Source organism: Triturus cristatus, chromosome 4_1 (genome assembly GCF_964204655.1).
Source record: "Triturus cristatus chromosome 4_1, aTriCri1.1, whole genome shotgun sequence".
NCBI classification, from domain to species: Eukaryota; Metazoa; Chordata; class Amphibia; order Caudata; family Salamandridae; genus Triturus; species Triturus cristatus.
This window is the reverse complement of record NC_140585.1, coordinates 1,236,387,932-1,236,413,012: the sequence shown is the minus strand read 5'-3', so window position 1 is coordinate 1,236,413,012 and position 25,081 is coordinate 1,236,387,932. Positions and strand designations below refer to the sequence as shown.

Sequence of the window (25,081 nt, the reverse complement as noted above, 5' to 3'; positions counted from 1 at the left end):
AGTGAAACCACAACTATCACCATCAACAGTGGATGTGTTCACTTGGGGTTCCAAAAGGCCAGTAGAAAACATGGGAAAATTCACAGAAATCTTGACATACAAAGATTCTACCAAGAGGAAATACATGTGCTCAAAAGAGACATCCCAGCACTATGCCTGCTCAGCAATGTGACGGCACAGGTGATGGGGCTACTAGCAATGACATACCACATGTCGGAAACAAAAAATATCCTACAAGAATACCCAGCCACACTGAAAGGTCTTGGTAAGCTGAAAGGGAAACAAATAACATTGCCCATCAATGAAGCGATCAAGCCGGTAGCCCAGCATCATAGACGAGTACCAATACATCTCCAACCACAAGTTGAAGATGAAATAACAAGTCTACTGGCGCAAGACATAATAGAACCAGCGGAAGGACCAACGCCATGGGTGTCTTTGATCGTGGCAGTTCCCAAGAAAAACACCTCAAAGATCCGCATCTGCGTGAACATGAGGATCCCAAATACAGCAATCGCAAGGGAACGTCACCCGGGGCCACACCTAAATGGCATGATAAGCTGCCTCACTGGAGCGTGCCGGTTCTCGGAGCTGGATTTGTGCAAAGGATACCATCAGCTAGAGCTAGATCACCAGTCCAGGTACATCACAACATTCTCCACGCATCTGGGCCTGTTCAGATATAAGAGGCTAAGCTTCGGTATCTCATCGGTAGCGGAGATATTCCAGGAAGCAATACGGCAAGTGATAAGGCCAGTGCGAAACAGCCTCAACTACAGTGATGACATCTTGGTATTTGGAAAAACAGACAAAGAGCATGACGCAGCGTTGCGTCAAGTGTGCACACAACTGGAGCAAGTAGGCCTAACATTAAATGGAGAGAAATGTGATCTGAGGAGAGGGGAACTAGTGTTCTTCGGGCACATTTTCTCCAAACAAGGGATGAGGCCAGATCCCAGCAAGGTTGAAACACTGAAGAACGCAACTCCCCCGACAGGATTTCGCCACAGTGAGCACACCACTAAGAGAACTGACCAAACAAGGGCATAAGTTCATCTGGTCCCAGGAATGTCACAAAGGCATTCGAAGAAATAAGAAAAGCAGTAATGTCAGTGGAACACCTGGCCTACTTTGACCCACTACTATGCACTGAACTGACTTTCGATGCCAGCCCAGTAGGACTAGGAGCAATTCTAGCGCAGCACTTGCCAGGGAGAGACTCACAGAGGAATATTGTTGCGTATGCAAGCAAGAGCTTAACAGACGTTGAAAAAGCATACTCACAACCAGAGAAGGAGAGCCTAGCAGTGGTATGGGCATGTGAACACTACCACATGTTTATTTATGGAAAATCATTTACAATAATAACTGACCATCAGGCGCTAGTGACGATCTACGGCAGCCATCAGCGAAAATGCCACCCCGGATTGAACGCTGGGGCATAAGACTGATGGACTATGATTTCACGATTGTGCATAAGCCAGGGAAAGAACACAATCCGGCAGACTACATGTCGAGACACCCTTTGCCGCAGGTCCATGAGACGACATCAGTGGCCGAAGAGTACCTCAACTTCGTACTGAAACAAAACACCCCAGCGTCGATAACACTACTAGAGCTGGCAAAAGAGAGCAAGGGCGATGCCACGCTGCAAATAGCCATGGACATCATGAGAAAGCAGAGATGGAAGAACGTTAACAACAACTGCACCTGGGAAACAGGAGTATGCAAAGACGAAGTGCTGGCTCTCAAGAAGATCCATGAGGAACTGTCCGAAACAGACACAGGGATAATGATGAGAGGGATGAGAATTGTGATACCAAGCTCACTCCGGAGGCAACTGGTCAACGTGGCCCATGAGTCACACCGAGGCGTGGTAGCCACCAAGAAACTACTAAGAGAGAAAGTGTGGTTCCCTGGCCTGGATCGCATGGTAGAAGAAACTATAGCGACATGTCACCTCTGTCAAGTGATAGGACCACCGGCTAAGCATGAGCCACTACAAATGTCGGATCTTCCAAGAGCGGTATGGACAACATTAGCAGCTGATTTCTGATTTCATCAATATCTACCGATATTGGATGACATCTTTGCAGCATGGGGCTCACCAGAAACACTAAAAACAGACAATGGCCCTCCATTTTCAGGAGAAGAATTCCGCCGATTCATGGTCTATCTAGGGATAAACCACAGGAAAATAACACCACTATGGCCTCAAGCAAATGGAATAGTGGAGAGATACATGGGGACCATCAAAAAGGCAGTTCAAAGGGCAAAGCTAGCTCAGATATCACTTAGTCAAGTGATGTGCCAAGAACTACGTGATTACAGAAACACACCCCACAACTCAACAGGAAGGTGCCCAGCAGAGCTAGTACTGGGAAGAACGAGTCGGACGAGGCTACCGCAAATAGAAGCAACAGCGCCACCTGATCATAGCAGCATTGCACATAGGGACAGAGAGGCGAAAGAAAAAATGAAGAGATATGCAGACGCAAAGCGACACGCCATCCCGTCAAACATACAGGAAGGAGACACGGTGGTTGTACGTCTACGGCAGCAAAGAAAATCGGACAGCATGTTCTCCAAAGACCCGCTAACAGTAACAAGAGTGAAGGGCCCAATGATCACAGCGGAGTCAGAGCATCAGAGGATAACAAGAAACAGCTCCCACTTCAAAGGATTACAGGAGGAAGGAAAAGAAGAAGATGACACAGAGACAGCAGAAAAAGGAAAGCAGGAGCACCACAAGGAAGAAACAAGAAACAGAGAGGGACTAGAGGAAGAGCAACAGACGGAGGCTGGCCCAAGAAGAACATGCCGACGCCCAAAGAGACTAATAGAAGAAATGTAGTTCTGGGAAGCATACTGAACTATGACACGACAGACATGCATCTATCACCTACCTATACATCTGTATATTGTCACTTTCTCGTAATTTTTTGTGACACAAGGGGGAGATGTAGAGACCTGCGAACAGGGCACTAGGACCCTGCAGCTAGACACTGGGGACCCGAGGGCAACCGGACACCACATACGGTCAAGGGTGTGGGGAGGGGGCAGAAAGGGGATGAGAGAGAACGTGGGCAGACGTGGGCACAAGGTGCGCTGCGACAGACAGAAATAAGGGAACGAGATAACCCCTACCTGTGTCCTTTGTCTTTTGTGGGGACACAACACTTGCTGACTGACATTCTGCTGTCATAGCATCAGCAGCGCCCTCACCCCCCTCCTGAACCTCCGTTTGGGAACGTGAAGAAAAATAAAATAGTAATAAATTACCATTTTGCTTTCATGGGATTTGTAAATATGGGAGCTGATGATTTTTTCTAAAAGGTTATTTAGCATAAGGTAAGACATAGGTAACGACATAAGATTGAGTAAAATTTGATAGATTTTAGTGGTCTGTTGCACAAAAGAGTGAGGAGATCTTTTCAGAAGGCCTCAGGTGAATACATAAACTACATAAATATGGGGAAAGAGGTTAGTTCTAAGTAGAAAATAGTTGCCATGACTCAGAGACACAGCAAACAAGGTGTGCTTACCTGAAGGCAAAAAATCTGGAAAAGGAGAACGGTACCAGGATAGAGACAATGGAGACTGAGGTTGAGGGACAGGAGCCGGGTGCACAAATGACTCTCTTGTGACAGAGATGACGGTAGAGGCTGTGTGGAAAGGGGAATTGTCTGATTGCCTATTGCTTGGCAAAAGCACCCTTGCTTCACAGGCAGGAAGCAGTGTCTCCATCATTTAAACTTGAGAAAAGAGGCAGAAGCTAAAATTTGTTGGGGACGGGGTACCTTTTCTTCAATTTAAGGCACTCTGAGTAACTAGAGTCAACCCACCTACAGGGCCTGAATTAAAGGTAGAAAATGATAGGGTGTAGGGCTGGGTCCAGGTTTCTGCGGCTCCTATTTAGCAACTTTCTGTAGACAGTCGTGGAGAAGGAGCTAATCTTGCACTGCAGAGGTTGATGTTCCTTTAATTCTCTCCACAGGTCTCTCACTAGGCTTCACAACAAAGTGCCTGGAAGCCAAATTCTAATTTGATTGTGAATTCAGATTATACTTTATCCATCCTAGAAGTGAACAGAAGAGAATAACTGAAAAACATGTATGCTGTACTGGACTTATCTGTAATGGAATGGGGATAGAGTAATGCCCCTGCATATTGCACAAATATAAAGAAAACACACAGACAGTGTTTGATCTGCTTCATCCTGGTGCCATTGTGTTTATATCTTAAACCTGCAACCGGGTGCCAAAAACGGACAGATCCCCTATCGCTCTGAACCGGTGATGACTCTTTCTTCCGTACTCGAATGGGAACAGGGTGACTATAGGACACTCAGCGATCTCTTTAAAGGGGGCTCAATCATTGGAGCAGTGTAAAGAGGAGTTTCAAATCTCAGAACTCTCTCACTTTCAGTATCTCCAGTTACACCACTTGGTTTACACCTCTCTAACACTCATGCCACTACACGAAACCTCACCCCATTCGAGAATATGATATGCCCATACAGTGTCACAAAAGGTCTTATTTCTAACAAACACTGGACACTTCAAGACTGCATACCACCCACAACATAGCAATACCTAGCACGCTCAGTTACCGATGTGGGAACCTCCATAGCAGGCAAACAATGGGAAGGCCTGTGGAATGGCTCTCCCACAATCTTTAGAAGCATCCCACATAGGGAAAATGCCCACAAAGTTATGTATCATTGGTACCTGACACCTCTCAGGCTAGCAAAATGTACCCCACAACCACTTCTCTATGCTGGTGCTACAAACAGGCAGTGGGAGACTTTATACATATCTGGTGGTCTTGTGGAGTGATCCAAACATTTTTTAAGGAAATCTTAGGATACATTAAAACACTTGTTAACTCCATCCCGGCAGACCCTGCCATACTGCTACTTGGACTGCCACCCATGCAGTTAGATGGTATAACACATTCTGACTGAGTGGTCCTAAGCTACATGGCGGACATTGCAAAACAACTCATCACTTTATTCTTGCAATGGTGTTTTGGTTCAAAGACTCTGGCACACACTCTTAACGGAGCACATGTCCCACACGCTAGTGTGGGACATGTGCTCAGCCGGGAGAGAGGCGACTGTTTGGACATTCAGCGTAGTTTGCACAGTATTTTTTAAAATAACTGTTTTATTCTGATTTTACTGCCTACCTTCAGTTTTTAATGTGTTTTTAGTTTTGGCGGCCCGCTACGATCCTTGTTTCAGCGCAGCTGTGTTGATTTAGTGCCTGCGCTTGGCGCATGCGCACTTACACGGTGAGCTGAGAGGGTGTGTGGGGCCCTGGCCAATCACAACGCACTGAGAGGTATTTCACGGCAGAATGGCGCGAGCGCGCGTCACTGCATCCTCCTGAGGCTCAGCCGGGAGAGAGGCGACTGTTTGGACATTCAGCGTAGTTTGCACAGTATTTTTTAAAATAACTATTTTATTCTGATTTTACTGCCTACCTTCAGTTTTTAATGTGTTTTTAGTTTTGGCGGCCCGCTACGATCCTTGTTTCAGCGCAGCTGTGTTGATTTAGTGCCTGCGCTTGGCGCATGCGCACTTACACGGTGAGCTGAGAGGGTGTGTGGGGCCCTGGCCAATCACAACGCACTGAGAGGTATTTCACGGCAGAATGGCGCGAGCGCGCGTCACTGCATCCTCCTGAGGCTCAGCCGGGAGAGAGGCGACTGTTTGGACATTCAGCGTAGTTTGCACAGTATTTTTTAAAATAACTGTTTTATTCTGATTTTACTGCCTACCTTCAGTTTTTAATGTGTTTTTAGTTTTGGCAGCCCGCTACGATCCTTGTTTCAGCGCAGCTGTGTTGATTTAGTGCCTGCGCTTGGCGCATGCGCACTTACACGGTGAGCTGAGAGGGTGTGTGGGGCCCTGGCCAATCACAACGCACTGAGAGGTATTTCACGGCAGAATGGCGCGAGCGCGCGTCACTGCATCCTCCTGAGGCTCAGCCGGGAGAGAGGCGACTGTTTGGACATTCAGCGTAGTTTGCACAGTATTTTTTAAAATAACTGTTTTATTCTGATTTTACTGCCTACCTTCAGTTTTTAATGTGTTTTTAGTTTTGGCGGCCCGCTACGATCCTTGTTTCAGTGCAGCTGTGTTGATTTAGTGCCTGCGCTTGGCGCATGCGCACTTACACGGTGAGCTGAGAGGGTGTGTGGGGCCCTGGCCAATCACAACGCACTGAGAGGTATTTCACGGCAGAATGGCGCGAGCGCGCGTCACTGCATCCTCCTGAGGCTCAGCCGGGAGAGAGGCGACTGTTTGGACATTCAGCGTAGTTTGCACAGTATTTTTTAAAATAACTGTTTTATTCTGATTTTACTGCCTACCTTCAGTTTTTAATGTGTTTTTAGTTTTGGCGGCCCGCTACGATCCTTGTTTCAGCGCAGCTGTGTTGATTTAGTGCCTGCGCTTGGCGCATGCGCACTTACACGGTGAGCTGAGAGGGTGTGTGGGGCCCTGGCCAATCACAACGCACTGAGAAGTATTTCACGGCAGAATGGCGCGAGCGCGCAGCGGACGCGCGCAGCGGGCACGCCGCTGGCGCGCCGAAGGCGCGCCAAAGGCAAGCCCGTCTGCGCCCGTCCGCGCTTGTCCCGCGCCCGGGGCCGGACATTCTGCTTGCCATCCTCACGAGGGGAGAATAACTTGGTCTAGGAAACAACTGCTTGACCTGTCTAAACAGAATTGTGCAATCCCTACCTGTTTTTCACTTGACAGAATGCTGATAAGGGGCGGAAACTTCTGCGAGTCACAATGCAAATCATGTAAGTTTCTTCTGCCTAGACCTACTCCCATAAAGTCGCTTGATATCTTCACTCCACCTGGGGCCAACAGATTAGACAGTTACCAGGAGGAACATTCCATCAAAGCAGCCCTGATAAACTGCAGATCACTGCCTAAGCATGCTGCTGATCTATGGCTGCTTCTAAAAACCTTAAATTTGGATTTGTTATTCTTGACCGAAACATGGCTGCGTGAGGGATCGAATCCAGATATCTGCCTGACTGTCCCCATAGGCTATAGAATGGTTATTGCCAACAGAGCCGACAACAGACTTGGAGGAGGTCTGGCAATAATTTTGAAAGAAGACTGGGATATCTCATATAAAAAAATAACGGAGCTGGATCCTATTGAGGCCCTGTCCTATCAAATTAAGCTTAACAAAAATCAGTCTACGGCTGGTCTTCTGATTTATAGACCCCCTAGTACTCCGACTTCTTACTGGTCGCCACTTTTCGACTGCATTGCCAACCATTCACTGCGTTACTCCAGCTTCACTGTACTAGGAGATTTTTACATACATATGGACCTTGCAACATGCCCTCAAACCACCTTAGTGGACGATGCACTTAAAAGTTTAAATCTTGTGCAATTAGTCAACTCCCCCACCCACTCAGCGGGACACACACTAGATCTCATCTTCTCTAACGACAGGGCCATCAGTGTGGAAAAACCTTTACCAGTAACCTGGTCAGACCACATGCTAGTCACATTCACGCTGGGACTACTATGTCCTGCCAAATTCGGTGGACCCACTGTAGAAAAAAGAAGAAATTGGAGGAAAGTTACTTTTGACGCTATGAAAAATGAATTAGCTAACTCCACTCCTACTCCTTCAGGTGATCCCAATAGGGACTCTTCCCTCTTCAATACATGGCTGACCTCTGCCCTAGACAAGATTGCTCCGATCAGATCCTGTAAAGTAGTTAGGAGCAAGCCTTCAGCGCCGTGGTTCAATACTGAACTACAATTGGCTAAAAGTCACTGTAAAAAACTGGAACGCATCTGGAGAAAAAAATATGAAATCTCTGCCAAGGATACTTACAAAGAAGCATTGAAAAAATTCCATATCCTCAAGCGCAAAACTATGAAAGATTTTTTTGCTAAACAAATTATGGAGGCAGAGAACTCCCCTAGGGAGATTTATAAGATAGTAGAGAGCTTTCTGAAACCTCAATCCCTTAAAAGTATCATCCCGACTACCCCTTCGCTGTGAGGAATTAGCCTCTTTTTTTCATGATAAAATTGCGGCCATTTACTCTGCCTTCCCGATTACGGATGAGCGGGAGAGGCCCCTGACTGGTCATCCAGGTAAATGGTCCGACTTTCATCGGTATGAAAAGGACGCCTCCCTGAGGGATCTTATGAAAATTAAGTCTGGCTGCCCCTCTGACCCCTGCCCGGCTAGAATTTTCAAACTTCTAGCCCCGGCAGTGAACAATACATTGAACAATGTTTGGAACACCTCACTTGACACTGGTATTTTCCCTACAGAATGGAAGAAAGCCTTTGTCTGTCCTATTCTAAAAAAAGAAGACTCTGATCCCACGGAACTGAAGAATTTTAGGCCCATCTCCCTGCTCCCCGCTCCTGCAAAAATTCTGGAAAAGGAGGTCCAAAGGCAACTGTCTGACTTTCTCGAATCCAATAACTGCCTACATGACTCACAATCCGGTTTTAGGGCGGGATATAGTACTGAGACGGCACTGCTGGAGGTGACAGAATCAATCCGGGAGACTATGGATCAAGGTAGCTGTGCCATGCTGGTACTGCTTGATCTGTCGGCGGCCTTTGACACGGTCTCCCATAAGATCCTGCTCAACAGGCTCCACTCACTAGGTGTTACAGGAACTGTCCTACGCTGGTTCAAGTCATTTTTGGGAGATAGATCTCAGCAAGTCTTTCTTCACCCACACGTGTCAAGTGTTAGGACACTCTCGCAGGGGGTCCCGCAGGGGTCCGCCCTGAGCCCATCTCTGTTCAACGTATATCTGGCCCCCCTGGCATCCATTGTTGAAGGCTTGGGTGTACGTGTCGTTTCTTACGCTGACGACACCCAACTTATCTTCTCCTTCAAAGAGCATAACGAGAATGCTTTCACTAAGTTCAGGCAGTGTCTCCGTGATATCTCCTCTTGGATGACCGATAACTGCCTGAAACTAAATACTGACAAGACCGAGATATTGTTTTTTAATCAGCCGACCCCTCCTCAAGCTGAGCTCTGGTGGCCAGCAGAACTTAACCCCCCCCCAATTCCGGTCAACTCAGCAAGGAACCTAGGCTTTAGAATGGACACCCAACTCACTGGCAAGGCTCAAATAGCCTATATTTCCTCACAATGTTTCTGGAAACTGAAGGCACTTCGCAGGTGTCTTCATTTCCTTCCTATGGAATGCAGAAAGATGGTGGTTCATGCGCTTATCACTTCCCAGTTAGATTATGCTAACAGCCTCTTCATTGGTCTGCCTGACTATCTTATGAAGAGACTTCAAAGAATTCAAAATTCTGCTGCTAGATTGATTAGAAATGTGCCACTAAGGTATCATATTACTCCACATTTGCGGAGCCTTCACTGGCTGCCCGTAAAAAAAAGAGTAATGTTTAAGGCCCTGGTCCTAGCCCATAAAGCACTCAGAGAGGTTGGCCCTCGATATCTGAGACAGAGGCTCCAAAAATATCAGAACGCCAGAACCTTACGCTCCAGCAACCTGAACCTCCTTGCCACTCCACGTTTTAGGAAAGCTAGAATAGGAGGGAGGGCCTTTGTAGTAAAAACGGCTACTATGTGGAATATGATGCCTAACCACCTACGCCAGATTAAAGCTGAACTCCCTTTCAGAAAGGCCCTCAAAACTTGGTTGTTTGACCTCACGACTTCCGTCTAACGTCTCTCTCTCCCCGCTGTCCTCTGCATGCCCCTCTCTGGATGCTAGCGCCGGGACACCTCCGTTGGAGGTAGCTGTCGCGCTTTACAAATGATTAAATAAATAAATAAATACTAACCACAAGGAACTTTTCGGCAACATGGCACCCTCTCATTAATTGTTATAGACATTCTAACCTTCGTTCTAAATTAGCTGAGCCTAACGCACTGTACCACTGGAGATTGTGCTGTAACATAAACATTTGTGTTTTTTTAGTTCCAGGCCAGCTCGCTTCCTTATGTATAGTCTCATGCACACTCATTGTTTAGCCACGCTAACTGTTTAACTTGTGTCACACTGACAATTTAAAAAAAAAGATTTGAGCAAAAAACTGACAGATGACACGTTCACCCAGCCAACACACTGCCACCTCAGATCAGGTAGGCTGTTTTTCCCAGCACTGGAGATGACATTGGCTCTGTTGTGACAATGCAGCATTATGGTTGTTGACTTATTCTGATACCATGTCAATTCTTTTAAGGTTTTAACTAGACAATGCATGCGCCGTCTTGAAGAGACGTGTTGTGTTTAATTAGTGGGCTTTAGCCCGTCCAGAAGCTTACGGTTTGCTCGATCCATTGTCACTCTCATACCCTTTGTCCCCATTTGTCCAAGGCATGCTTACATCATGCCTCTTCTGTTTTTTTAGCCCTCCCCAGAGCAAGTACTTGTGTCTATCCACTGCTCCCGTTTTAGGAGCTACTTTTTTCTTCGTATTTTCGCACTTCACACGAGTGCGTGCTCATTTTTTCACGCACTCACTCCGTCTTCTGTCTTCTCCCTCACATCCAAACGCTGAAGCACTTAACGCTTCCAAGGGGATGACTGAGTCATTTTCATCTTCTGTGGGCACCATTTCTTTTGATCCTCTCCTCATTTCTTATTGTGAAAATGAATACCATTTTGCTTTCGGAACGGCATTAAAAATGTAATTGAAACATAACTAAATTCAGATAGTTGCTGTGGTGCCTTTGCATTACAGCTGTTGTGCTTGTATGGCATATATTTTATTATAGACTGAGAGCAGTGTGTGGGAAGAAACACATCAACCGGTCTTGCTGGAAAGACATCGAGCCATAGAGGCACTCTCCAGCTACTCCAAGCCTTCAGTCGCAAATAACTCTTTGATTCTCCTTTTAAAATGTGTCTAGCTCCTTTAAGATTTAATTGGAAAAATACAAGCACCTCGATTCGTAGAATACTCCCTCTTATGTGTACTTAAAAATTGGCATATATGCCAATAACTGTGGAGTTCTAGAAAAATAACTCTCAAAGAAGAACTTGTGAACCGCAGAGTAGCAAAAAGACTATAAAAACATAAATGATTTACATTTAATAACGGACTGCCAACCCTCACTCACCCGTACCTTGAGCTGCCTTGCAGACCTGCAGAACTGCTGCCTGGATGGAGCACAAGCCTGCCTAATTTACGGTTTGTAGTGACTTGTGTATTATAGATCATGGGACCTTCATAGTGTTCGTGCGTGCCACGTGTGCTTCAGTCGAAGTGAAGAATCGACTATTGGTGTATGTGGAGTCAAAGCGTAACTCCAGCCAGTACAAAACCTTCGAAGAAAGTGAAGCCCCCAAAGAAAGTTTCATTTATCGTTGGTCAGAAAGTTACTACTACGACTGAAATAAGAAGTGCGACTCCACAACTCAACACAGAGTCATTCATCCAATGCGATAACAATAAAGGCAGTGACAACCAGGTACAGAAAGCCCAACAAGCGGTGACAGCAAAGAGCCGAATAACCCTGCAATCAGAAGTTGATAAAGGCAAAGAAGGCCTAAAAGGCAGAGACCAATCTAGGCTTACGTGACACGCCTGGGGGGGGTGGGAGGGATGGGGGGGTAGTTGGAGGGGGGGATGGTTGCAGGGTAGGGGGGGGGGGGGTAGTTTGGGAGCCAGAGGTCGCATTTGCTGCAGTTGATACAGGACCTGACTGCAAGAACTGACACAGTGCCAGCTAGCTGTGGGGTGCCACGGTTTATGCTCGTTGTATGTAACTCAATAAAGTCTGTTTAAAAAAAAAAAAAAAAAGGCAGAGACCAACCTGGTGTTAGAAAACAAATCCTTAAATACATAAAATACAGTTTCACTCTCCAGAATCAGAGTAAAAGAGAGTCATCTGATCCTAGCTATGGGTGTAGCGGCCCAAGCGAACACATCAGGGTTGTGCTTACAGAGCTGTCGATACCTGAAGAGGCACCCTACTGGAGTAGCTGGGTGGGGCTCAGTACAATGCCAAAGATTTTGAAAGTTGAAAGCTTTGATGGCTGAGAAGAAAGAAGCCACGTTATTAAAACTTGTTGGGACGAACCTTAGGCCAGCACGTCCCAAGGCCTTAGAGATGGTATGAATGAGTAAGGTTCTAAAGGACAGCAAACAGTATTAGAGAGAACTCCACTCTCACTGTCAGTAAGTCTAACACTTGGTTAAACAGCTGCTGCCTTCCAAAAACCACTGTTTGCTTTCGATGTTGTCAAGAAGCAGAATATTGCTGCAAGATAGGCTGTCTGGATCGAAGCTTTATTAACTTAATTGATGTGTTTGAAGAAGCAGAAGACAAAAAGATCATTAAATATCTCAAAAACGTAGCAGGTGATGGATTGAAAGAAGTGATATTGGAAATACCCAGAGGTGAAGAAACTTCATACCGTCAAATTAAAGAAATGCTGAAAAACAAATTCAATGTGATGCGGAACGTTGACTATAAAAGGTACAGCTTCAGTCGAGTGAGACAAAGAGATGATAAAACAATTGATGAATTTGTTGAAAGACTTGAAATGCTCATCAAAAACTGTATTCTCCACAAATTTAGTGACAAAGAAGTATTCTTTTCAGAGTCATAGATGGTTGCATGTCTGAATTCAGAGAGAAACACTCGGTCTGGAACATGTGACATGAGCATTGACATGAACTCTAAGATGGCTGACGGGTAAGGAGCTCTGGCCGGGAGCTCCCTGGCTAGGGATTGCCTTTTGGCATAAATCCCTGGGGAAAAAAAACCATCTGACCACCTCCAGCCCCGGGGATCTGTGGACTGTGTTCCCGCGATTGTCCAGGGCCGTTCCGCAGTGTCACTCAATTGAGTGAGGCCGGCTACAGCAACAAAACGAGTAGCCAGGAAAGACTGACACCAGTGGAGCCCATGCAACATGGCCGAAGCATGGTTGAGCTGCGTATGCAGCTGAGAGGAGATGGGCTGGGGATCACTGCTCTGGTGTTGTCCACGGCCGTCACCTACCTTCTGGGCATGGCCATGGTTGCTCGGCATCCTGCCACAACTTCGTCTTTCTACACCTCCCGTGGCTGCTGCTTCGACACCTGAGTCGCTTTCCTCAGACAAAGCAGCGAGTGAACGCTGCGATGCTGCCACCCTTGTGTCGCCAAGTGTTTTCTTGACGAACGGGAGAGAGCGGCGAGTTTCAGTCTTCCATCCCCTCATCCCTGTGACAGCCCCCCCATCGTGCCCTGCACCCAGAGGTTGGCTTCCTCCCCGATTTTTGATTGGGGTTCGGAGAATCTGCAATTCCTCTATTTTGTGCTGGAGGTCTATGGGACTGAGACCTGAGTCCACCATCTTGGTGACGTTGATCGGATGCAGAGATCGCCGCTTGCGGCCGGTCTTTGTCTTGGTTCGCCAGCCTGTCTATCGCCTCACAACGATCCCCCCTTTGGGACACCTACAACCTATTGGCAAGGATGGTCCATGCGAGACATCCAGTTTGCCCCCTTCTTCTGGCCCTCCCTACAGCCAGGGTGCTCCGGCACGGAGTGCGAGGCTGGCCCCAGATGCTGCGGATTCCATGACCCCGAACATACGGGGGGCTCGTTGACATTTACTTTGGAGGGACCACTGATGTTTAACCTACTTCATTGCCAGTATGCCTGACTTGGGCTGATTTCCAGCTACCAGCTCAATTCCCTTCCCCCACACCCCTCTATGTTCCTTGTGACTTGTTTTTGTGTTTTTTGTTCTCTTGTAACTGATGTAAGCAGTGCAACTGTATATGTACTCCACATCTATGTAAAACGCTCTGATACCTCCGGGTTAGTTAGCGCTATATAAAAATCTACTAATAAATAAAATGTGGTCATGGCGGCCAGAGCTGAAGAACGTGCCGATAAACAAACCGCTGACATGGAGGCCGGAGGAGCCTAGAGTGAATTGGAATTGAGTATGAAAAGCCAGAAAAAACACAAGGTAGAAGGCCGCATAGTGATGTCCCAGAAGAAGAAGAAGCTGTGTTTTCAATGTGAATTTTCCTTTCCACATGAAGATAAATGTCATACCATTGGGCAGATATGTAAAGGCTGCAGTAAAGTGAACCATTTTGTAACATTTTGCAGAGCAAGAGAAAAAGTGAGTGCATCACTTCATGAAAACAAAATGGCTGCCAGTGCGTCACACTGTGAAGACAACATGGCTGCCTGGAAGTTCCAGAAGCATTCCAGTCACGCCAACCGAAGTAAACGACAACATCAGTTGAGGTAAGTAGAAACTGAAAGAGGCAGATTGTCATCGAATCCCTTGTCGAAAGGTTCTTTGACTTCACTGTCGATCGACAGTGAAGTAGGTGGGTGTGCGATGTCGATGCTGACTACCCAAAGATGTGTACATGTAGGTCTGATTTCCAGACATTCCTATGGGCATTGTCTAAAAATGAAATTGACGGGTAATGGCTTCTATATACCATTTATCATAGACAGTGGTGCGTCGATAAATGTCATGCGAGCCGAAAAGTACCATTAACTGTCTCTGGTGCCCCGTCTCACACCATCATAAACCAAAGTATACATGTGGGCAGCCTCAAACCCATTGCAAAGTTGAGGTTCATTTATGGTGAACATGAAACATAAAAAGACGTAGGTACAATCCCCAATCCATGTTCTTCAGGGCACTTCGTTGAGTGCATGTTTGTTCAGCTCCAGTACTGCTGCTGACATGGGACTTCTTTCTGTTAATTACAATATCAATGCTGCTAACGATAGAGTGAATCAGTTTCTGTCATTGTTTTATAGATCAGGAGAGCTTGAGACGATCAAAGTACAGCTCCACATTAATGAGGACATTCATCCTGTTGCTCAACCACATTGTCGGATTCTATTTCGTCTACAAGAGGCTGTTGAAAAAGAAATTGAGACTTTCCCAAACCATGTTATCATTGAATGCTCTACTGGTCCAACTCCATGGGTGTTGCCGATGGTGGTACCTAAAAAGGACAGTGGAGCGTCTGTGCGAATCTGTGTTGACATGAGTCAAGCAAACAAGGCAAACGAAGGAGAACGACACCCAGGTCCGCACATTGCCTATAAGATTACCCAGTTGAATGGTGCCAAAGTCTTTTTGAGCCTTGATCTGAACAAAGGATATCATCCGCTCGAACTGGAAGAAAATTGCAGGTACATTACTACCTTTTCAACTCATGTTGGTTTGTTCAGATACAAAAGATTGAGTTTCGGAGTGTCTTCAGCTGACAAACTTTTTCAAGCTGTAGTTCGCTGCATTATGCTGCCTGTCATGCATGCTTTCAATTACTGTGATGTACTAGTATTTGGGGTCAAATGGAAGGAACATTTTAGAGCCCTTCCCGAAGTTGCCATCTACTTGCTGATGCAGGTCTTACATTGAATGCTGAAAAATTTGAATTTCACGACACAAAACAAAAATTCCTTGAGCAATTTTACTCGGAAGAGGGAATGACTTCAGATCCAGCTAAGGTTCAGGCTTTGTCATCTACCTCCCCTCCATAAGATGTGACCATGCTGCGTTCTTTTCTTGGAAAGGTCAGCTACTGTTCCAGGTACATGTGTGACTTTACCACGGTAAGTGCCCCATTGAGAGAGTTAACAAAACTGAGTGTTTCAATTCAGTAGTCACAGAAGTGTGATCAAAGTTTTAAGACGATTAAGCATGCAATTGAAAAATGCTACTGAAATATCTTACTTTCATCTAAAATTGCATACAAAGATTATTATGGATACCAGCCCAGTGGGCTTAAGTGTGATTCTTGTCCAATATAATGGATATGCAATTGCACAAAGACGTATTGTAGCTGATGCTAGGCGAAGTCTATCACAGACTGAATGTGCTTACTCCCAACCTGAGAAAGAAAGTCTAGCTGTTGTGTCGGCTTGCGAACACTTCCATGTGTTTCTGTATGGGAAACATTTTACGCTTGTTACTGATTACCAAGCGCTGCGTACTATCTTTGGCAATCCAAAGGCCAAGATGCCCCCTTGCATTGAGAGGTGGAGACTAAGATTGCAAGGGTATGACAACATCAATGTGCACCGGCGGGGAAAAAATCAAAACACTGACTACTTTTCTCTAGTGCCCATGCAGTGCCAGGGTACCCCTTCCAAAATGGCTGAGGCCTATGTTAATTTTATTGTGAGATCCAGCACTCCCGCAGCTGTGTCCGTGGAGCAAATAAGTGCTGCTTATAAATGCAGACAGGAATATGCGGATCCTCAAATTCATTTTTATGCATCAGTCCTGGAGAACACAGGCTCGACCTCTTGCTAACGACAGTGAATATCAGTAATTCAAGAATGTGCATGATGAACTAGAATTGTCATTCCTGAAATTCTGTGACAGCAAGTCATTGATGTGGCACATGAGAGGCATTGTGGAATTGCCACCACAAAGAAAGCCCTCCCAGACCTTGTTTGCTTCCCTCATCTTGATGAGCGAGTTGAGCAAGAGCTCCAGGCTTGTCTTTTGTGTAACTGTTTATCTCCCAAAACAACACACCATCCCTTGAACATGTTGGATCTTCCAAGACAGGTCTGGGAGAAAATTGCAGTTGACTTCTTTGGACCTCTTGAAAATGGCCATTACCTCATGGTAATTAGAGATGAGTACTCCCGGTTTCCTCTGGTGGAAGACCTTTCGTCAGTCACTCATGATCGAGTAATTGTAAAAATAGAAGGCAAATTTGCAACCTGGGGTGCTCCATGCATTCTAAAATCTGACAATGGGCCACAAATCAATGGTCGTGAATTCAAAAACTTTCTTATTAATTTTAATATCAAGCATCAGAAAAGCACACCTTTACGGCCACAGGCTAATGGCGTTATTGAACATTTTATGACCACTCTTAAGAAGGCCGTCCAGCGAGCTGCGCCGAACTCCGTTCTTCATTCTTCGTGTCTGCAGATCTACCCCTATTCTAAAACCGGCGAAAGCAAGGCTACCCTGATGTTTGGGAGAGACATGGGGACCAAGCTGTCCCAGTGGACAACTGAAAAAACAATTGATGCTCAGAAAGTTCGACTCACTGATTTATCTCACAAGTCCAGTATTAAGACCTATGCAGACAATCGTCAATGTAATCAGGACATTACGTTGCAGAAAGGAAACCGCGTCCTTGTCAAGCAGAGGCAGAAACACAAATCTGGCGCTTCATTCAATGCTGATTCATTGTAGATTGTGACTAGTAAGGGACACATGGTGACTGCTCACCATCCTGGAAAGTCCATTACGAGGGTTTCCATACATTTTGGGCACCTGCCTCAGAGTTTATCGGTTCCAGACATTCGGAGTGAGACTCTGTCATTAGAGGGCCAGATGAGCCCCAGGACTGCCTCAGTGGCTAGCTCACCACTGCCTGCTGTGGCTGTTTCTCCTGTGTCTCCTCAGCCTCACACCATGAGATCTGGAAGAGTGGTTTGAGCGCCTTAACGACTTATTGAGGATCTATGATGTATATGTGTTTTGTTTGTATATTTGTATTTAACAAAGGGGTAGATGTAATGCCTTGTGCATTATAGAGCGCAGGACCCTTATGTTCTCTATCAGACTCTATAATGTAGTGATGTAAGTGTTTGGGTGTGGTTTATGAAATTCATGACGCAGTACGTTTCTGTTAATGGTTACACTCTAGAGAATAAAGCTGTGCAATACCGAGTTCCGTGTGTGGAGTAATTCATTTTCATGCTACTGGGCCGAGGAGGACGCTACACTTTTACCTCATGATTATCACCGGGCTGCATTCTTCAAATCCTTTAATTCACTTCAATTAGCGAGGAAGCATCCGTGCAACCTCCCTTGTCCGCCTCCGCCCCAATCCTCGCTCGGGACCTCTGCAGCCACAGGACCCATGAGTGTCTCAGTACGTTCATAACTGCTGCATGCCAATGCGCAAATCACAGTTGGTTGGTGCTGACCAATTATACTTTAAAGAGAGGCGACCATGTTTTTTCAGGTGTGTCAGCTCAGTTGGACCCACTGAAGCGAACCAGGACCACAATTACAAGAATGCATTTAGGTACAAAAAGAAAACCTAGAACTTGAGCACTAGCCCTTTATAGACATATTTTCATCCAATTACTGTAGCTGAGATGATGACTCTATGTAATTTGTGGTCATTGGGCCAGATGTACTACCCTAAATTGCATGCGCAAACGGGTTAGCGACCCATTTGCACATACAAAAACGAATAGGACCATGTACAATTCCTATTTAGTGAGTTGCAATTTTTTTGAGACTCACTAAATATAATAGAAATTGCGATTTGCTATTAGGAAGGGGCGTTTCAAGAGCGTGCCTTCCTAAAAGCGACTCTCTACCCCATGTATGAATGTTTTGCAAGCGCAATTGCGGTCGCAAAATGCTTGCAATTTACCGCCCTCTTCAAGAGGGTGGTACGGCACTCGCAAATGGGAAGAGGTCCCCAGGTGAGCTCTTCCCCTTTGCAAATGCAGGGGGAAATATTTTTTAGGGGCAGGCAGTGGTCCCAGGGACCACTGCCTGCTCTTAAAAAATTAAACAATAAAAGTTATATTTTCTTTTTTTAAATGCATCCTGTTTACCTTTAAGGAAAACGGGCTGCACTAAAAAAAAAATGCTTTATTTAAAAGCGGTCCCAGACATGGAGGTCTTCTGAGCCCAGCAGGCCCCATCCCTGGGACAGCCAGCCATTCCAAATGGGGTCGCAAATTGTGAGTGCCTCATGAATATTCATGAGGTATGCAATTTGCGACCCCATTGGGAATCGCAAACAGTGTCTCAGACACTGTTGTACATGGCATTTTGCAACTCGCAAATTGCGACTTGCAATTGAGTGCAATTTGCGAGTCGCAAATTGTCATGGTCGTACATCTGGCCCATTATGACTTGAATACAGATACATCACAGACTTAAATTTTTTCACTTTGTTATCACCGATGATGTGCTGAGGTTAGAAAAATATAAGCATCTTTAAAAGACATAAGACCTTTAATTAAGGCCTATGGTGCGGTAAGTAGCGTCTTACTCTGAGTGAGACAATTAATTGGCAGTGCAATTACATGCTTTTGAGCGACAGCAAGACAGTCCTGAAAATATAGACTCATTCTGTCAAGTTTGCCTCTGATTTACCACTTGTTTCTTCTACTTTTCACCCCAATCTTATGGTGGTGGTAATATTGAGGGAATCACCAAGATGCACTGTAGTAAAGCACTGTCAAAAATCAAAGATAACATGATAGATGTTCAATAACCCGATTACCACATTTTTTTACTTCTGCACTGCATTTCTGCTGCCCTCTAAATGAGGGACGTTCGCTGCCTCAAAGAGACGTGTTATTTTCAATCTGTGGACTTCAGCCCGCCCTCAGGCTTACCATTTGCTCTCTCCATTGTCACACACAGGTCATTTACTCAGAGCACACGAGCACTCCATGCCTGCCAAGCATTGCGGTTCAGTCCTAAGCTACAACACACAAATAAGTGCATTCTAGGAGTCGTAGTCTTGGTGTGCTTACGTCGAAATAATGAAAAATTATGTCCTGCTAACCTGCAGTTATCTGGGTATCCCATAAAAGGTGCTGTTGCTGCCCAGCTCAGCTGTACTCACTCCAAGCTTCTCAACAGGATGAAAGGTTAAGTTCCAAAAACGTATGGGGTAAGATAGGTCTCCACATCAGTTACACAGCCTACCGAGCTTCTATGTGAGAAATTCACTTCCTCTTGTTAAATACAGTCAGAATACATCTGAAGTTTGAGTTCAGGAGTCTGTCCAACAGAACTCCCACGTTTCTGGAACCATGTGTGAGTAGCTTATCCAGTCAATGTTTTTTTGCTTCGCATTCTGAGACTTGTAATCCTGATGTTTATTCTGGGATAAACAGGACGTGAAGGAGTTGTAGTTGTGAACAGAAATCTACAAAGTGCTCAATGAGTTGATTAGCTTTTATTGTCCGGAGCAGGGGTCTCCAACCTTTTTTGTATTAAGAGCTACTTATGATCAATGAAAATCATCTTGAGCTACTAATTTTATTAGTGCTGTAATAGGGACCACATAAGGCAACGATTATATTAGTAGTGACTCCATTCAAGGTTACTAGCCATGATCACCTCAGTGCTTCAAACAGTAATGTAAAAAAGTCTTAGCCAGTTTGGAATGCTTTTACTTATGCAATACTTGATAGGTATATCTTGAATGCCCCACCCAGTACATAGGTAATTCTATTAGTTAGCTTTAAATATATTTTGGAAATTCAAACATTTTTCTGTAAACATCAGTTGAGTTCTAAAAATACACACATTTTCGTCTTGAATGCACACATTTCAATATTGGTATATATATATTAATTCAGCCAAGCAAAAGCTTCTAATATAGCAGGCTGGGCTGGACACAGGAGGGCTATTTAAAGGTAGCTGAGGATCTACCAATACCTTGAGAGCTACCTGTTGGAGAAGCCTGGTCCAGAGATTCTCTTTATGGTTTTTTTTGCACTGTGCTTCTGGTTTCTTTGGGTGTCGTTTGGCTGCTTTGCCTGACGAAACCACACGAGGCAGGGGGTCAGGTCTGCCTTTCTCACAGGCAGTATGAATGCGAGCAATTGTAGACATCAAAACATGCAACTGCTCAAATTATTGTTTTGAATGCTTTCTTCAAAGTCGACACAGCTTGATGAATCAGCGTCGTGTTAAATAGAACTTCCTAGCTCCAGCAGCATGTATGAGCACAAGAAACCCACAATATGCTAATAATATTTACGTACAATAACCTGCACACAATAATAATGTGTTTATGTAGTCCAAAATACTGAATTATGCTTTTTCTAAAAGTTAAGTCTGAAGGATGGAAGGCAGAACTTACGTTTGGTAAATGCCATTGCTGTTCAACATGTCTAAAAACCATTAACGTTGACAACGGCAATATCTCTCGGATTGCCGAGATCTGTTGGTTTTGCCAATGCTTGTTTACTGTCCAAGACTTTAGTAACCAGTATGGTGGTACCAGATAGGAAAAATCAAGCAGTGTACCTTCACACGCTTGAACAAAGCTTTGTGTATGTGAAGGACATTGCTAATTGTACCTCTTCTTTGGGAGTTTTTGGAAAACAAAATAATGGTAAATGGACCGCCATGTTGGTGATTTTGTTTGCCAAAGTGGCTCCCACAGTGTCGTTTGGAGCAGGAATCAAATCATTGTACTAACTGAAGCCACCTTAAGATGTGTTGCCATAGGTGTGGGGTATTGTCAGCATTAATTTCTTGTACCCCCTCCTCTTGCAACAAGCATGCATCACTTATTATGTTTTTCTGATACAGTGATGTTAGCAAGGACGGAATTGGTGATGTCAAATGTAAATTCACCCCAAAGTCATTGATGATGTTACTTATGATGTCATCAATTATAGCTTTTAAAATGTAATTGCTGATGTCATGTTTAGCAATGTACATTTGAGGTATGAGGCAGTCTGTGACCTGTAGCTACATGCTGTGTCCACCCTTCTTACCAGACAAGTTGTGATTAGCCTTTGGCCACGCACCCAGATGACATTTCCACCCTACCACCTGCACATAGGCCTTGGTTCTGTGCATTACCACTGTAGGCTCACCTCCCTTGTCCTCTGTCCATGAAGTATATGGTATCCATGCCATGCACAGAGAGGTCAGAGTGCAAGGCTTTGTCTTTGATCTTCTGTGCACAGTCATGTGCACTGGCTTGACTGGGCACAGACCCTGCCCTTTGGCCACAGTTTGGATGCAGACTCTAAGAATACACAGGAGCTGGGTTGAGGGTGAGTCATTGGTCCACGCGCAGTGCCGAGGCCCCACACCACCAAAACAAACCTGACAGGGATTTTGGGCAAGTGCTGCAAGCCCTGGGTACATAGCTAGGCCTTCAGCTACAACCTGCAAGCAACCTCAGGCCCACCCAAACCAGCTGCACATAACCTCAAGCCATATGCAGATGCCTGTGAGTGCAGGTCCTGCCTTCAGTAAGGCCTTGCACACAGACAAACGTTTGTCAAGAGGGATTGTGCTCACTTACCTCCTTGAGTGGACAGTGGATCTGGGCGTACCACTCCTGGCAATATAGGCACACCTGGATGCCCTGGCCTATAAACAAGAAGGTCCACATGATGACGTTCCACACTGGGCTTTTCCTCCTATCATTCAGGATGAAGTTGAAAAGCACTGTAAAGAAAGGAAAGGATATAATACTCAGTTACTACTGAAGGCAGTTTTACAGGCATCTTAAGGTGAGGGCCTGAGGTTGTGATAGGATCTGCTCTCTGGCAAATCAATATCTGACCTGCTGTGTCTAAATCACATAATTTCACTGGCTAGAACTATGCTTGAATGTTACACTGGACCTACCACATTAGGTGCTTGATTTGAGGAGAACATCGTCAATTTGGGGATGAACATTTATGGATTTTGAATTAGGTTTATGTGGCCTTGACTCCTAAAGTACCAGTTCTTAGGCCTGTTGTAGCTTAGCCCACAAATATACTGTACTCAAAGCATGGCTTAAGGGCAACATCAGTCAATTATCTCTCTTCCTCCTTATTGAAACATACAACACACTCTGAGAAAGAAAATTACAATTTCAGTGCAACACAGAAATCTCTGCACTACTAAAAATGTCCTCCACGAAACAACGCAACAAGACCTTCTTGCTACCCCGTGCCTAAACAGATTTTTCTCCCATGTTGTAAAGCAGTGTCCCAGTCGAAAAAAGACAGGTCTACTCCTTTGCATCCTTCAAAACCTGACTGAAAAGTCACTGATTACCACTCGACTTAACACAACCTAGTGCCTTACTGAAGTTTTTGATTTTGAATCTTGAATGGTGTAGGCTCCCTGAATATTGAAGCTAGAATATCGAGGTCTACACAAAATACTGATCCAAAATATCGAAAGGTATGTGAGTATTGAATTTTCTATATCTAAACCCACATATATGTACCTTGACAATATACATATATATTGCCACTGTACTTCTATGTGGAGTTAGGAATCGTAAATCCATACTTCCTCGATATTCAGTTACCTCTCGATATTTTGGTCTTAGATATTTTGTCCACAATTTTCTTGAATCTCGATATTCTTAGCCTCCCAATTGACTAGTACAAACAATCTGAATGTATGTACAGAAAATATGCCTATAAATCCAATGACTACTTCTTCATTACTATTTCTTAATGCATCGTTTTGTAGGTCACAGAAGAGCTGTAATTTGTAGTCATTATGCAGTCATCCCTTCATAAAGACTACTTCCTAGTGTAACTATGTTATAACACATTCCTGTAGTCTGTGCAACACAAGATTGTTTCCTTCAACCCTTTGATGTCCTGCTGTATAATAAAAACAAATAAATAATCCTCATTGGACCATCACAATGGCATTTCGATATCTGCTTTCATATCGTCCCCATTTGCAGGACGTCCTTAGACATCAATTCCAGAACAACTGCTGTCTCATCTAAAAAACATGAAGGCTCGTTGCACACTGATGAAACTGTGTGTTAGGATAGTGACACGAGGTGCTTTGACTGGGGTGGGCATTTGAATGGTCAGGTGGACTGAGCACTAGCAGGTCCGTAGACCTGCCAACAAGGAGCTTGCAGAACAGGTTGGTAAGTAGTAGTGACTCCTTTCCTCATTTCCCCCTGTAGCTGTTGTTGGGATGCTTGCAAATATTGTCTTGTGGTGGATGTTTTCAAGCTGGTGTATAAGGAAGCTAGGTGAAGGCATTCATTAGCGACTGATCAGTTTCACTGGACGTTAGTCCTTCCTTGATTGCCCCCGTTGGAATTCAACTTGTCTAGGCAAGATAGTGTTCTTGGATGAATTAATTGCACTATCTTGTTGTGCTTAAATCGAGGCCAGTGCATGTGTTATATCACCCATGCATGGCTATAGATTCTAGCACAACATGATAGTGATTTTCACCCGAAAATACTAACTTGCTTATTAATGCCATAGAGTTGCCTTAATTACAAGGATCTTTTCATGTGTGATGTTTAATATTTTGGTCGTAACTCTTTTGGTCCAGATGCTTTTACCACTGAGCTATAGTCTTTCAGCCCCCAAACATTTTTGGGTTCCAACATCCCTATTGATTTATCATTTTGTCAAGTTCATCCTAAATGAGCGTGAAATTTCGTTTAGGCTAACTTTGCACTCCAAACATCGAATTGTCAACCACATACAGAAACAAATAATTCTCTTGCATTTCTGTACCCAAACGTTTCCCGATAGTACTTTCTCCAACTTCTTTTTTCCAAGGATTGCGTACAAAACACCTTCAATTGAATTTCCTTGACAAAAATGATTTCTTGTATCTTGCGCAACCCATATTGGATATTATTTGCAGTGTGCCTTTGCATATATATATTTGGCTGAAACTGGTGATACGTTAACCTACCTCCAAAGATGGCAAACAGGCAAAACATCACTGGATAGAAGAAACCAAGAGACACGGTGAAGACGTATTCATGAACAACTGCCGACATAAGGAATACGGACAACATGGCTACCGTTCGAAACCTCTTGTTCAACAACTGCACACAAGAAGAGTGAAAAGATGTTATGAAACTCAGGGGCAATGTCATATAATGATAGCTACATCTCCCAAGTGTGCACATGAGCTACCTACCCAGAGGAAATCACGATACACGTAATTATACAACCAGTCATGCACCACAACATTCCACGTCCGATAGTAGTTTGCAAATGAAGTTGAATTCCACCAGTCCTTTTGGGGATACATAAGAAAACGGAGGGTTAGTTTTGTTGTTTGTGACACAATAATCTTCTAGAAAACTTTTTAAAGTAAATATCCATCAATACAACTGTCAATAGGGCATGAATGTATCCACTTCGTGGTAGTACTGTTTGTGAAGGTCTGGCATGCAAGATTTTGTTATGGGAATGTGTAACTTTATTGTAGGACCATAATTTCAGGAGTGAACAATGAGTAGTCCTAGTTTAGTCATGGCTTACTCTTGAAATTCAAGGGTAAAGTAGGAAAGTACAAGAGTAAGTCACAGCAACATCTCCGTAAATCTCTTTCACAGAAGAAAGCCTTTA

The 25,081-nt window shown here is 44.7% G+C and overlaps 1 protein-coding gene across 2 annotated transcripts in view; it reads right to left on the bottom strand.

Annotated features, from left to right (window-relative positions):
• Positions 1-25,081, bottom strand: part of SOAT2 (sterol O-acyltransferase 2) — a 467,803-nt gene that overhangs the window by 41,065 nt on the left and 401,657 nt on the right. For both annotated transcript variants that reach the window (XM_085654643.1, XM_085654644.1), the window contains 3 exons: positions 24,648-24,746; positions 24,417-24,552; positions 22,036-22,181 (listed from right to left, as the gene is read on the bottom strand). In XM_085654643.1, coding sequence (XP_085510769.1) covers positions 22,036-22,181; positions 24,417-24,552; positions 24,648-24,746 — 381 coding nt within the window. The remainder of the gene's footprint in view (positions 1-22,035; positions 22,182-24,416; positions 24,553-24,647; positions 24,747-25,081) is intronic.